The 15,308-nt window shown below is 46.6% G+C and overlaps 1 protein-coding gene across 2 annotated transcripts in view; it reads right to left on the bottom strand.

Annotated features, from left to right (window-relative positions):
* Positions 1 to 15,308, bottom strand: part of CYFIP2 (cytoplasmic FMR1 interacting protein 2) — a 75,695-nt gene that overhangs the window by 50,318 nt on the left and 10,069 nt on the right. For both annotated transcript variants that reach the window (XM_030573254.1, XM_030573253.1), the window contains exons 2-8: positions 12,560 to 12,712; positions 10,066 to 10,155; positions 9,771 to 9,848; positions 5,682 to 5,783; positions 4,138 to 4,319; positions 2,638 to 2,734; positions 1,450 to 1,578 (exon numbers count right to left, since the gene is read on the bottom strand). In XM_030573254.1, coding sequence (XP_030429114.1) covers positions 1,450 to 1,578; positions 2,638 to 2,734; positions 4,138 to 4,319; positions 5,682 to 5,783; positions 9,771 to 9,848; positions 10,066 to 10,155; positions 12,560 to 12,676 — 795 coding nt within the window. In that variant the 5' untranslated portion in view covers positions 12,677 to 12,712. The remainder of the gene's footprint in view (positions 1 to 1,449; positions 1,579 to 2,637; positions 2,735 to 4,137; positions 4,320 to 5,681; positions 5,784 to 9,770; positions 9,849 to 10,065; positions 10,156 to 12,559; positions 12,713 to 15,308) is intronic.

The raw sequence follows: 15,308 nt of genomic DNA on the forward strand, positions 1-15,308 counted from the left end.
TAAACACAAGGGGCAGGCCAGGGAGTGTTCAGCAGGTAACAGTGTGAATCACTAGCTAGCTGCCATGACCACCCTGCATTCTCTGTTTGTGAACTCCCACTGTTGACCTCAGCTCTGACTAGGACCATGACTCCTGCTTGAATGATGGAACACTCACACGGACCCTGACCCCTGGTATTGACCCTCGGCCTGATCCCCAACCAGTCTTTGGCTTGACCCTTGGCCTGACTATTGACCCTGATACGGACTCTGAACCCCTGCGGTCATTCCTGCCTATCGAGCTCCTGCCACTCGTCCCCTCTACCTTCGCCCGAGATCCTGACACGTTCATTTTGTGGCCTCTTTGGGGTTATGGCACAAATGCTGGAAGGAGCCCAAAGAATCCAACGATTGGTTCCATCACTGCTAGCCAGGGGCCTGAGCAGCAACATTCAGGGGCTCCTAAGTCTGGGGTGGGGGATTCAGATCCCGGGTTTGGTTTGCCACAGGATGCTGATTTTGGCCCCCACACACAAAGAGTGGCTCCTAAACACTTGTGCGTGGCAACAGAAGCACCACTTGACTGCTGTGCACAGAGCTTTCCCATTCATCAGTGAGAGGCTCCACCTGCTGGCTGAATGCATAGAACAGCCATTAAGTATCCTCTGGGCGTGCCGGGCAGGGTTACTGACCTTGTAAAGGGTCCAGAAGGAGAAAGCTGGTGGCAAGGAGAGACGGGGAGCAGAGGAAAGAGAGAAAGGAAGAAGGGGGAAAGGGTCTGTGGAAGGATAGCAGAAGGACAGGAAGAAAAAAGAGGAGAGGAGAGAGAACAGACTGAGATAAGCCAGCCCAGTGATCTACTGAAAGTGCCATACAGGTGAGCTGTAGCCCACGAAAGCTTATGCTGAAATAAATTTGTTAGTCTCTAAGGTGCCACAAGTACTCCTGTTCTTTATACAGGGATGAGTTACTGCTCTGGCAGCTGGGAATGCCATGAAGGCAGCACACTCAGACCCTGGGCAGAGGTATTGCTTCTGAACATGCCTGAGTGACCCATGCTTACAGCTGTGTCCAGCTCTGCTCAGCTGGACAGAACGTCATGGGGCCCTGGAGGGGGAGAAGTAAAGGTTAGAAGTGGGGGAAACAGTGGAGATTATGGATTCCCGCTGAAGGAAGGAGCAAAAGATTAAGGGAGGGAAGATGGAGAATGGACTCAGGGAGCAAGGTGGCTTGGCAGGAGCTTTGATATTCCTTAGAGAGGCTGCATCTTTGTCATTCTAGCCCTTGTCTCGAGGAGAATCTGGCTCTGCGTGCATCGAGAGACCCTCCGCAAATCTGACACCATAAGGGAGGAAGGGAACAAAGGAAAGAAAAAGGGAGAGAAAAAACATGTGGGAGCACCAAGGGATTTCACCCTAAGAAATGGAATAAAAGCCAAAGACTGCGAGAGCGCGTGCAAGAGGGATTTACCTTTAAGAGCATGTGCTTCTCACTGGGCGTCAAGTACATCTTGTTTTCATAGTAGTCCACACAGATGTTGACAATATCTGCCAGCAGCTCCTCGTAACCAGGGATAACTTCCAGCTGCTGATGCAGACACTGAAACACCAACAGGCCCCACATTAATCCCACAGTGGAAGGGCCAGTGAGAGGAAGGTGGAGGAAACGTTTGGAGGATTAAGGAGCATGATTTTCTCCCTGCAGCTTGCAGACTGACCGGGTCGTTTGTGTTTAGTTAAACAGTTAGTGTTCTTAGCCATCCTGAGCCTGTGTCCAAGGTTTCAGAACCAGGCACAGGAGGAGAATGTCACTTGCTAGCCTCACCTGAGGCTGTATAGGAAATGTTATCTTTGCCAGGGCACTGGGCCTGAGAAACAAACCCCTTTTCTCCAGCGCTCAGGCCCTCAGGAACAACACTCCCTCCTTAGATTGATTCTTCCAGTGTGGTCACCAGAGAACCAGGGGTAACAGCCAAACGTAACACTGTGACGTGACAGGAGGAAGAGAAATGATCTGCTCAAGAGGAGACTTTCCACTCTGCTAGTGTCTTCTCTTGTCTTTGTGTCATGTTCTACCTCATCGGCACAAACCATGGGATCAGGACAGAGCATTTTTCAAAGCCCTTTTCTGATCTGCAATCCCCGAGATGGAGTGGAAGTGTAGAATGTGACCCTTCCCAGCTCCATCTGTATTTTACATTGTGCATGTCTCAGCCGGAGAAGACTCAAGGTCTAGATGCACCCAGTAGGTGAAAACAGGAACCTTGGTGTGAGAGATTGAAGGGTAAATCTTCTACCAAAAGGACAACCTCATCCCACTTATCTTGTGTCTTTTTGATCCCCACACCTTCTCTTTATCACTGATAGCTGATACCCTGAGAACTCTAAAGTCATCCCAGATGTTCTGTTAGCTGGAGTTAAGGCCTGATCCAAAGTCCACAGAAGTCAACGGAAAGACTCCAATTGGCTTCATTGGGCTTTAGATCAGGGGCATAATGAACAACATTCATCTCAAGAGCCAAACCTGCAGCACTCTTAGCCCTGCCAATGCAATCATATCTCCCCTTCCCTGCATGGGAAGGTGACCCCATCTGAGCAAAACTAACTGGTAACTTTGCTGAGCAAGTGGTGGGAGAGAGAGTGAAGGAAAGCGACCCACCTGTGTGATCCGGTTGTGGTTCGCCAGGAACATGGAGAGGTTCTGGGATTCCTGAATAGACTGCGGGTCAGCCATTTTCCTCAAAAACTGGGCAGCTCTGAAAGGAGGAGATCCTGTGTTATCCAGGGCTCTTTGTATCATGTTAACTCTTTCGGTGGAGTCACAATAATACAGCACTCAGGTCATTTTACTCCAATACGCAGGATGGGTTAAAAAAAAAAGTTTTATACAATTTAATACTGTAATGATAGAAACATTTTCATGTTATTCTTTTAATTTTAAATGAAAACAGCCTTTTTTTTATCAGAATAATACTTAGCCCTTACAGTGTCCCTCTTATCTATAAAACACTTCACAGTTCTGAGAATGCTCCATTCTCCCTGCTTTGCAGACAAGGAGACTGTGACACAGAGACGTTAAGTGGATATTTACCCATTTACATTGTAGTACAAGCCAAGGGGGGAGCCCGAACTAGATCTCAGACCTCCTGACTCACAGCTTAGTGTTTGTCCTCTTGACACCAACTCCATCAGGAGATGCAGCTATTACTCTGGGATCTTTGCAGTGCAGACACTGTAACACTTTGCCAGTGCTTGAGAACCGGCATGTGAAGGTGACCATGAACAGCCTAGATTAGTTTTACTGTCCAAAGTGAGCAAAGCTCTATTAATGAGCAAACAACATAAATGGTGAAAATAATAATAGCTAGCTCTTTAGCACTTTGTATCCATTGCTCTCAAAGTGCTTTACAGAGGAATTCAGTAACATTATCCCCATTTTACAGATAGGGAAACTGAGGTTAGCTTTTTAAAATGTTACACCTTTAATATCCCTACCTGTCATTAGTAACACAAGTAAAGAATGCTTTGTGTAATCCAGGCTCTTTAACCTGACATGGTTGCTTTGCAGGTTTGTTCTTTCCTGCAGCCTGGTCTCCTCTATTTTGCTAGATTGATGACTGGTTTGCATTGAATATATTCTATAGTTTTAAGCGGAAAATGCCCCAAAAAGCAAAATCCTTTTTGGAAACTTATGCTGCTAAAACTCTTACTACATTCATGCAACTCCTAGGCTGATGCTTTGCATTGCTGTTTAGTTTAGCAGCCATCTGGCACTGCACAGCATTTTAGCAGAAACCATTAATCACCTGCAAAATAATCTCATTAGCTCTCTCTATCTAAGCTATTTATCTGACCCTTATTACAGTAGTATCTGAGCAACTCACAATCTTTACTCTATCCTCATAACATCCCTGTGAGGTAGGGCAGTGCTACTGTCCCCATTTCACAAATGGGGAACTGATGCACAGGGTCATACAGAAAGTCTGTGATGAAGGAGGAACTAAAACCCCAGGCTCTGGCTAGCATCCTAACCACTGGGTCATCTTTCCTCCTCCTGTCCTGAGTCAGAAGCAAATGTGACACAGCCCTGGTCCTGGCCACCCTATGCTTCCTCCCCACACACCACAGAAATGTGCAAGGCAGGTGGTTCCCCTCCCACCTTTTGTAGGCAGAGTGGTCATTTTTGACGCTGCACTTCATGTTCTTCAGCTCATCCAGCACGGCGAACATGTTAATGAACTTCCCCAGCGTCAGGAGATAGGCCTCGGAGACAAAATCTTTCCTTCTCTCAGCATGGCACAAGCGCTTCACCTCGTTGCAGAACCGCTCAATAGCCTTGCGCTGGAAGACAACGGGAGGGGAACATACTTAGCGGGTGCCCCGTCTGTGCTTAGTAGAACTATGTAATCCAGTGGCTCGATGTGCACGTGTGTGTGACATCCCCACCTAACGACCGGCCCACCAAATGGAAAACTGCCAGCAGAGCGTGCACACTGTTGCAGTGCTCAAGGTTCCACATTTAAACCCCACTGATGACAGATGAAGAGGCTTTGTTACAAATATCCCAGCTCAATTGAAAGTACTCTCACTGCTGGCCAGAGGAATGTGGGTTCAAACCCTGTATGGGGCCTTGGGCTGATGATGTCACATAGTGTGGGGAGCTCTGTCAGATCAAATGAGGCGTTACGCCGAGAGTCCTTCTGTGCAGCTTTTTCAGGTGGAGTTAAAGATCTCATGGCACCGAAAAAGAGCAAGGGAGAAACCTGGCCCCAGGTTCTGCGTGGGCTTCTGGAGCACAGCTGTCAGTCTACGTGCTCTGCCAGAACCTACCGTGTTATTTTGTTAAGTGCTTTGGGATGCCTCAAGTCTGAGCACTGCTAAATTTAAGTCTCTGGGCCCTTATTGACATTGGACAGTTACAGTGGTAATTGCAGAGGAAAGGTTCCAAGCCTCAGAAGACTTTCATTATCCGGGGGCACATTCTCTTACAACTGGGTGGCCTGGACTGGGCCCGGCTTTGCATCCAGACAGAATGGGAAACCTCTCCAAAAACACTGTCACATCAAAGCAAATTGAATATGGACAGCTGTGGAAGTGGCTGACAAAAAATATTAATCTGAGCAAAAATAAAAGAGGCAGGTGGTCTAGCAACTTTATGCTTGTTATCTTCTACCACAAGTAGCACTGAACTCAAATATTTCCCCCTGCTGCAGAAATGCCAACAAAAAAATGGTGGCGTAAGTGCCTTTGTGTCTTCCTCGACACCCACCATTCAGGCTCTGGAGGGTGACGGTTCCCTCCTAATCCTTTATTTCATTTTGCAGAGCAATGGAAGCATTAGTTGTTGTCTCTAAATACCAGTGGGGTGGCTGCCTTATAGAAATACATTGCAGAGCAAATACCTACAGCAGGGCTGAAGCCATCTGGACCTTCATAAGCTTCCGGGCCCAAAGGTTTATGACCCAGGCCTGAATTTTGAGTTTATAATTAAATCTGAGGCTAGGCAAGAGTTGTGTGCCTTAGAGATTTTGCTGTGAGATATCCCACATGCCTACTGGCAGCTACAAAGCTAAAGGGTGTCTCAGTTCTACCAAGAGGAGTTGGGAAGGTGTCCTCCAGGCTGGATTGGCAGGGAAATGAGATCAGAGAGCCACAGATACTGAACTGGGAACAGAGCTCCTGCCTCCCTCCTTCACCACTTACCTGGAAATACATGAACTTCATCAGCTTGGTGACCTCCGGCTCCAGAACTTCCACAGTCTTCTCATAAATTTCTACCCGGTTTGGCTGTTCGTTACATTTCACCTGAACAACAGCAACAAATGGTCATCATTAGCATTTCTAACAACATCTCTGGTTTGCACTGGCCCCCATTCTCTGCTGATTTCAAGGTCAACATGACAAGGTGAAGCCCATCCTGGGTTAAGGACGACAGTCGAGTTGAAGACAAGGTTTGCTGTTAAGGAAACAATTCTCAGACCTGGTATTCCTTTCCGATATTATAAACAAGGATGGTAGCCCGCAGCATTGCTCTGAAAAGCAAAGTCTTCTGACACATTTTTTGCCTGGCTATCATACACGTAAGTCCTGGCCTGATGTGATCACATGAAGATGGAAGGTCATCGTGCCGTAAAGTTGCACTGGTGCCTCATGTTGCAAAGTCACAAAACTCTAAGTACATTCGAGGTTTTAATGTTCTTGCAGCTCTGGAACAGGCCAGTTACAGTCAATAGCAAGTCATGGGTTTTTTGAATGTGTTGTGACCCTACTACAAAGTATTGTGGGGGCTTTTTTATTATTATTATTATTTCATTTTCAAGTTAAAAATATCTTGATAGGTCACCTACATCCAGGTCAGGGAAAGCTGGATACAGGGAGAGGCTTATCTGAATTTCACCTGCTTTAATTCCAAACCCTGTCTTTTTAATGGACACCCTGGTAAGAGTTATACACATTGATCCAAATCCAACATTGCCAAATTTGATGCTTCTCTGAATTCATTTGAAATTCAGCTCTGAGGCCTCTCTCAACTTTACCTCCCCTCTCTTTTGTGTGGGCACTATGATGTAAGGGAAGATCCTCAACCCCTATTCCAATGAATTTGCACTACGGAAAGCTGCCTTAACAGCATCCCTGTATAAGCAAATCCCCAAATGGCCAGCTCCATGCCACCCACGCACAGCCTCCCTAGCGTAAGGGGCACGTCAAGGGCATGGCCAGAGTCCACTCTACTCCAGCAGTTCTCACAGATGTGACAGCTCCTGTTGGGCCGATACAAACTGGCACAATTTAGAGCAGCAGTGCAGCTGCACTATCATGTGTTTGGGGCTGAATCTGCTATAAAACATCTGGCCATAAAAGCACCTTTGCCCTTAAGAATCCATGTAAGAGATGCATTGAGGCAGCGCAGAGGCAGCACAGCATGCGACTCAGATAGGCAGAGTAACAGCACCAGGAGGTAAAGATTTTAATCCACCAAAAAAACAAATCTTCTGGGGCATTTAATCCCCTCTCCCCATGCCCTGGCAATCCCTCTCTCTCTCTCCAACCATTCAAACTCTGCCTGCAGCAAGTTTCAGTGATCAAAAGAGGCAATTATAGCACAGCAACAGAAAATCATTGGGAATAAGCAAATATTCAGTCTCTGAAAAGCCCCTGGAGGCTGTGACTCATGAAACCATCAACAAAGGACAGCTCCACAAGAACTGCATTTTGACCTTTGCTGGGGTGCCACAGAGGCATAACCATCAGCCTTGTCAGTCATGTGGACATAGGTTTCTGGCTGCATCGCACTATTGAGAAACCCTGGTGTCAGAGGATAATAAAAGCATGTTGTATCTGCCCTGCCAAGAGCATCTACCACAATGACATAACATGGGCTCACATTACAGCATACAGGTCTTGAGCCTGGTCCTGCAATCAATCACTCAAGAGGACCACAGACGAGCAAATTTGTGTGTGAGTGTTTGCAGGATTGGGCTCTTCAACATTTAGGTTTTGTTGTAACTCATGGGGCTAGAAAAATATCCAAATTTGGCTAGAAAAGGTGTCAAAAAACATGGCTGGATCAATACTTAAATGTACCAGCAGCCAAAAAATGTATGTTCATCCAGCCTTTGGCAAGGTTGAACTGTGAGCCAGGAGATCTTCTTTGTATATGTGCACAATATCTATATCCTACCGATCTACACATACAGCAGTGATGTATGTGTGTGTGTTAAACGATGGAACCGTGGGATACGTTGAATTTCTCTTGCATCGCAGCCTGCATTGCTACCTATCCAACACTGCAGAGCCACTGCCCCAAGCAGCTTCAATTAACCGCCACTCAACACAAATGCCTAAAAAAATTCCCCGCTCCTCCCAAATGTGGAATTTCACTCCAGTTTGCACTGGTCTCAAGTTCAAGATGGGCAGAATCAAGCAACAGGCTTGTAACAAGTTTAACACTAAAGATAATGAAGTGATTTTTTTTCAAACTTAACGTGATGTTTAAATCTCAGTGGAAGCCCCCAAATAAGTCAAGTTTGAAATCATCCCAATGTAACCTGTGGAACAGATTCATAGATTCATAGACTCTAGGACTGGAAGGGACCTCGAGAGGTCATCGAGTCCAGTCCCCAATACTGTCTAGACCATCCCTGATAGACATTTATCTAACCTACTCTTAAATATCTCCAGAGATGGAGATTCCACAACCTACCTAGGCAATTTATTCCAGGGTTTAACTACCCTGACAGTTAGGAACTTTTTCCTAATGTCCAACCTAAATCTCCCTTACTGCAGTTTAAGCCCACTGCTTCTTGTTCTATCATTAGAGGCTAAGGTGAACAAGTTTTCTCCCTCCTCCTGATGACACCCTTTTAGATACCTGAAAACTGCTATCATGTCCCCTCTCAGTCTTCTCTTTTCCAAACTAAATAAACCCAATTCTTTCAGCCTTCCTTCACAGGTTATCTTCTCAAGACCTTGAATCATTCTTGTTGCTCTTCTCTGGACCTCTCCAATTTCTCCACATCTTTCTTGAAATGCGGTGCCCAGAACTGGACACAATACTCTAGTTGAGGCCTAACCAGCGCAGAGTAGAGCGGAAGAATAACTTCTCGTGTCTTGTTTACAACACACCTGTTAATGCATCCCAGAATCACGTTTGCTTTTTTTGCAACAGTATCACACTGTTGACTCTTATTTAGCTTGTGGTCCACTATGACCTCTAGATCTCTTTCTGCCATACTCCTTCCTAGACAGTCTCTTCCCATTCTGTATGTGTGAAACTGATGGTTCCTTCCTAAGTGGAGCACTTTGCATTTGTCTTTATTGAACTTCATCCGGTTTACCTCAGACCATTTCTCCAATTAGTCCAGATCATTTTGAATTTTGACCCTGTCCTCCAAAGCAGTTGCAATCCCTCCCAGTTTGGTATCGTCTGCAAACTTAATAAGCATACTTTCTGTGCCAACATCTAAGTCGTTGATGAAGATATTGAACACAGCCGGTCCCAAAACAGACCCCTGCGGAACCCACTTGTTATACCTTTCCAGCAGGATTGGGAGCCATTAATAACTACTCTCTGAGTACGGTTATCCAGCCAGTTATGCACTCACCATATAGTAGCCCCATCTAAATTGTATTTGCCTAGTTTATCGATAAGGATATCATGCGAGATTGTATCAAATGCCTTACTAAAGTCTAGGTATACCACATCCACTGCTTCTCACTTTTCCAATAGAAAAAGGGGGAAAGTGTGTTCCAAATACTGCTCTGTTGTTTTCACTCTAAAGCCCAGATCCTAAAGGTATTTAGGCATCTAACTCCCACTGAAATCATCTGGGCCTAACTTCTCAAAAGCAAATAAACTTTGGGCTGAAACAATTTCTGGCTCCAAAGGAATGTGAGAAAGTGAGCAGCATCCAAAGAAGAGGGGTTAGAATGGAATCTACAACACAGCTTTAATGACAGCAGGTGCTACCCGCACTCCTCATAACAGACAGGGATGGGTCTTGCCCTGGGCACAACACAAGTACTCAAAGCATGTACCCCAGAGCTCTGCAGCTACTAAAGCAGCTATCTAGTGCTGTTGGTACTGCAGCCCATGCCCCGCTCCTTCCCAGCAGTGGGCTGGTTGGTCTGGGGGGTCAGTGTCGTCTCATGCCAGCTTCTCAGCACACCCCAATAAGAGTCTTCTCTCCTTCTGGTTGATTTCCCCAGCACAGATGGAGGCATTTGTAAGTGACAGCCAGCTGGCTGCTCTAGCATGTCCCTTCTGGGAAGGGATCCAATGCTACCTCTTACCTGGGGAATGGCCCGAGAGCAGCTCCTCCATGTGTAAAGCATCACTGCGTACTCATGTCCTTCCTCCAGCATTTCATTCTGAAACATACAGAAACGCATGGCTGTGGAATGCCCACGAGAAAGAACTATGGACCAGCACTACTGTGTCTACCCTGCAATCGGAGGGGTGACTGCAGCGTGGGCAGACATACCCACACTAGCTTCAATTAAGCTAAAAACAGCCATGAAGACGTGGTGGCGCAGACCCTGGAAGGGGCTAGAAATGCAAGGGTCCTGGGTGGGCTTGGAGACTCACCATGCTAGAGTGCACTGTAGCCTGTTCGATGTACCTGGCAATGCCGGTCACAAAGGCATTTCTGTCTTCGAAGTTTGTGTCGAAATTAGCCTGCAGACACAACAAATGGTCAAGAGTTAAAGCAGTGCTGGATATTTGTTATGGTTCAGCTGCTCCAGATGGTCAAAAGGGGTTCAGTAATTCATTAAGATCCCACAAAAACACGTAATGACTCCTCTGGTCAGGTCATCTGCATGGATTGATCCCAGCACCCTTGGGTCTAAAAGAACAAGTCTCTAGCGCTCATTCTGGAGCTCATAGTCAGGTCCGTTCAGTCAGAGGCAGATGCAGGCTCATTAACCGCTGTTCATGCTCCAGCCTCTTGAGGGGGACAGAGAGCCACGCTTTGTTAACAGGGGTTACCAAGAATAAATGGTGATAAAGGGCAGGAAAATATACACATTTACAAGTCAGACAGCCCCGAAGGTGAGAATGTGTCTGAGGCACCAGAGCTGAAAACTAACAGCCACGTCCTAGTGGTTGCTCTTGTACATAGCTGTGCTGAGAGAAGAAGAAATGAAGGGCACTGGCTTCTGGCTTTAAGGCCCTTGCCGCTGCTCAGACCAACTGACACAGGGCTACGGCCTGCTCCCACTGATGTGAATGGCAATAGATTGGGGCCAAAGGGAGAAAAGGGATCTAGAGCTGTCAGAGGGCAGCCTGCCCCTTTAAGAGACCAGAGGTCTGGGGTCAGCCTACCCTGATCAGTCAGCCCCACACCTGTGCTGGGTGTAGGACTTAAACCCCCCCCCCGGAGACCCCAGCAGTGGAGGGCTGTCTGGGGAGGAGAGCAGGAGGCGTGCGGGAGGAGAAAAGCCCAGCAGCTGAGCACTGAGGGGGGGTGGAGGGTGGACAAGCTGCTCTGATGTGAGGCAAGAAGCTGGGCTCCAGCCAGGACCTGGCTGAGGGCTGTGACCTGCGAAGAGCCATTGGTAGGAAGGTGGACCTGACCTGGATGATGGAGACTAGTCAGTCAGACACGCTGTTGCCACTGGGAGCCTGCCTGTAACCAAGGGGCTTCCACTCAGGGACTGTGCTACCCCAGAAGTGGGCTGGAGGCTATGGTGGGAGCAGGCTGAAGATCATCGTGGGGAAAGTGAGGTGGAAGTGCTGCGATGCCAGGTCTTGCTGTGAGGATGCTGCGGGACAGCGAGATGCATAACAAGAACCTAGTAATATGAAGTGGCAACTACCACAGCCACGAACACCTGCTGGGAGAACTCCTTACTTAAAGGCTGACCCCTACTGACAGCGAGAATAATCTGCTCCAATGAGGACCTCAAAGCACGTCACAAATAATAAACAGCTGAGCTTCCCTCTGCCACTGTAGGGTAAGTTTTATAGAACCATCTTAGAGAGAGGAAAACAAGGCACAGAAAAGACCAGGGACCCCACAGAGAGTCAGGGGAAGATCAAGAACCCAGGAGTCCTGACTCTCAGTCCCCTGATTCCAGGCAGACTTGGATGTGAACTAATCTAGGATACAAATGCATGATGCTGCTCCTCTCCAACACTGACAACAAAACTGCCTTTGGTGAACTTGTATTCACTTCAGTAACTGATTTCTCCCAGATCCTGGATTAAGAGTAGAGTTACAAGGGCATCTGTAGCATAACTGTCGTGAGACTAGATATCTACACAGCACATGCATTTCTGGGATAATGTAGCCAGGGAAAGCCAGTCTGAGGACTGGAGTGGCGGGGTGGAGGGCAGTGGTGAAGGCTAGCAACCAACCCCCTGGGTTAATTATGATATGGAAACAGGCATGACCAGATTTTCCAGACTAAGGTTAGCCCAGTTATTTTAGACTCAACCTTATTCACGCCTGTGTGGGCTCCCTGAAATGGGGTTGTCCTGAACCAACTTCGCTCTGCCCTCCAGTGTGCTCACAAGAAGCTGGCTAGGAAGGAGTGAAAATACTTGAGAAGTAGACAAATTAAAAACCATGGCAGGGTTGCCTCGGGAGGGCTGGAATTTGACCCACAAGTACCTGTGGAGCTGATAACTTCTACTAGATGCTAATTGCAACAGCACAAGTGCCCCATCTGACCTCGTAAAACAAATTTTGCAATCCTACGTGCATGACAAGGCAATCACTGCACATATAGTTACACATTAACATGGGGATCAAGCCAATCGAGGAGGCAGGAGTGTGGTGGGGATGGAGGAGTAAATATCTACATACTATATATTACCTGGCATATATATTTTAAGATATATGCACTATGTAGAAAGAGGAACCCACAGGACCTGTACACAGCAAAGCACATCTTGTGATCTTTTACTGTTGCAATGACTTTCCTCTGTCCCATATTTTCTCCCATACTTTGGTCCTGGTCCCTTACTCACACTAGAAGATCCTTTTGACTGGTCTGCAAACCTGCATTCAAACCTATTAGGAGTTACCATTCTAAACCTCACCTTACTGAGCCAAAAAATGGGAGCTGGTACGTACCTGGTACATGATGGAAGAGGGAGGTGGCTCGATGCATGGCTGCTGGTCTGGCAGCGGTAGCTCCTCCAGCAGGTCCACATTGGACAAGGCATCTTCCAGCGTGACGTGAGTGGTCATGGCTCTGGATTTTCAGGCGATGTTAGGAGACAGTCGCTAAAAATTCATAAAAAGGGAGTGAAGGGAAATGACCCAGCAGAACAAACCCATTCCTCCTCTGGCTTGCATTTCAAGCACCATCTCAGGTGCTGTGTCCAAACAGCAAGCTAATAGGTATCAAAATGTTCCAGTATTTAAATGAAAAGATATTGTCAGAGATGATGGCTTAGAATTTATCTCCATTAGAGATTTTTGCACCGGGTCAAAATCCTGACTGTAAATGCACTGCACTGGTGTGAACTGGGGCTTGCTCTCGTTTAGTCTGGTATGAAACTGGTGTAAGCCCCATTTTACACCAGTGCAACATATCTACACTAAGCCCTCGTCCAGACTAACCTGCGGCATCGGCGGGTTAAAATCGATAGCTCGGGGATCGATATATCGCGTCTAGTCTGGACGCGATGTATCGATCCCCGAGCGCGCTTACATCAATTCCGGAACTCCATCAATCCGAACGGAGTTCCGGAATCGACACGGAGAGCCGCGGACATCAATGCAGCGCCGTCCAGACTGGTGAGTACCTCGATTTTAGAAATTCGACTTCAGCTACGTTATTCTCGTAGCTGAAGTTGCGTATCTAAAATCGATTTTAATACCTAGTCTGGACGTGGCCTAAGAGTGTGCACCAGCATAGTGACAATGGTGCAAAAATCCCTAATGCAGACAAGCCCTTAGGGCGCTATACCTCAGGTTTTAAAATACCATCAGACCTTCGAACCACGGGGTCAAATCCCCACAAACCCGATTCAGCCCTCTGAATGTTCAAAGTGGATAAAAAGGATTTCTCTCACCGTTGTATCTTTGAAAAAATGCAGTGCAAAATGGGAAAGGGTTCATTATCTGCCAAGTGGTGCATGGGGCTTTAACTCCTCTTAAAGCCCATGGGAGCCCCATAGTTAGATTGTCTCTGTAGTTTTCCCTGAATCCTGTGCACATGTATCTCTTCTATGGTTAGTGCCCTCCAAGTACAACAAGGATAAGCCAATCTGAGCACCTGGACTGACAATCCAGAGCCTGATCTGAAGCTATCTAGCAGCTAATTATTTCGATTTAGTTATATATTGCTGCACTGAAGCCCTGATCGAAAGCCCACTGAAGTCAGCAGAAGACTTGCCCTTTAATTCAGTGGGCTTTTGGCTGAGTCCTGAATGAGACTGCATGTTTCATCTTTTTTTGTTGATTGTGCCAAAGACTGATGTAGGCAGATGATGAGGCCGTGAGAGCTGGCTTTCCCACAAATATTTAACCCTCTGCTGTGTTTTTATTGCTTATCCTTTGCGATCCACAAGGCATCACTATGTTTCTCCCCACAGAGCTGCAGAATATGGGAAGCTTAATGGTGGCTTAAATTTGGGGTGTATTGCAAACTATAAAAATTACAAACTGTCACTTTAAATCCTAAAAGAATTCCTGGTCCTGCTTGCAGGCTACAAAGTGCAGGAAGCAGGCAATCTTTGTCCACAGCAGTCAGTCTGCAAAGAGCCAGCCTTAAAGCAAGGTGGGGTGAGTTGTGCCTCTCTACTTGAGGGAGCAACCTGCTTTCTCTTTCTCTCTGTTTTCAATTCTTGTGTGTTTAAGGTTCTGGATTTTAAGAAACAAATTCATGTTACATTGCAACTGGCCAGAAAAGATAAAAACATAAAACACTCTTAACTTTTCATTGCAAACTATCAACATAACAAGAGTCACCTTTGCATAGCCCCCTCTCTTCCTGCGCTCAGCCCAGGGAGGAACTCACTGAGAATCAGGGCCTATATCTTTTATTATTCAGCTAGCTTTCAGGTTCTAAAACGTCTGAGCCTGACAAACAAAAGCCAACTAGCTGAGCTGGCACTGGTCAACCTCAAACTTGCAAGACACCGTTCTCCCTCCGCCCCGCCCCAAATAGTCTGCATGTGATGTTTAATTCTCCTCTCAGTACATACACAGAGCTCTCACTGACACTTGTGGGGTTACTACATGCTAAGGGAAGAGACGCATACATCCAATTTAAACTACCATATTTTCTGCCTCTCTTTTAAGCTTCAGTGCCTGTAGCAGGAATGAAGGAGAAGACAATCCCATGCTTACTGAAATCCTTTGCCATTTTAATTCTTCTGTGCCAAACAGTTTGATACAGCAACACAGGGGAAAGCACACACTGTAACTGAGTTAGGTGGAAGCATGCACTCCAAAAAGGTATTTTTAGAACAGCTCTGTAAAATGAGAACCACCAAACTGAGGAACAGGCACACTGAATGAAGCTTGAAACTTTGAAGTTTCAAATGAATCTCAAAGGAAGCCAAAGGGAAAATCAAGTTATGCGCTTGGGTGGAATGCAGCAAAGAGATAAGTTGCAACCCTTTAAAAATGCTTTTTCCCTCTTATGATTCTTATGATTCTTGGAGAGTCTTCGTGAGGTAGTATCTTCTCCCTTCCGGTGTTTTCTGGTTCACTGAAGACTCCTCAGAATGTGGAAATGCAAGTATCAGAAGACTCATTGCAACCCCTACATCAGCCATCCATACTCTACAAAGATGATTTCACAAAGGGAAGCAATACTTTTTAAATGTCTCATCGGGAGCTGAATTTTCTGCCGAATTACCACCCGCTC

This window comes from Gopherus evgoodei, chromosome 8, assembly GCF_007399415.2.
Source record: "Gopherus evgoodei ecotype Sinaloan lineage chromosome 8, rGopEvg1_v1.p, whole genome shotgun sequence".
Taxonomy (NCBI): Eukaryota; Metazoa; Chordata; order Testudines; family Testudinidae; genus Gopherus; species Gopherus evgoodei.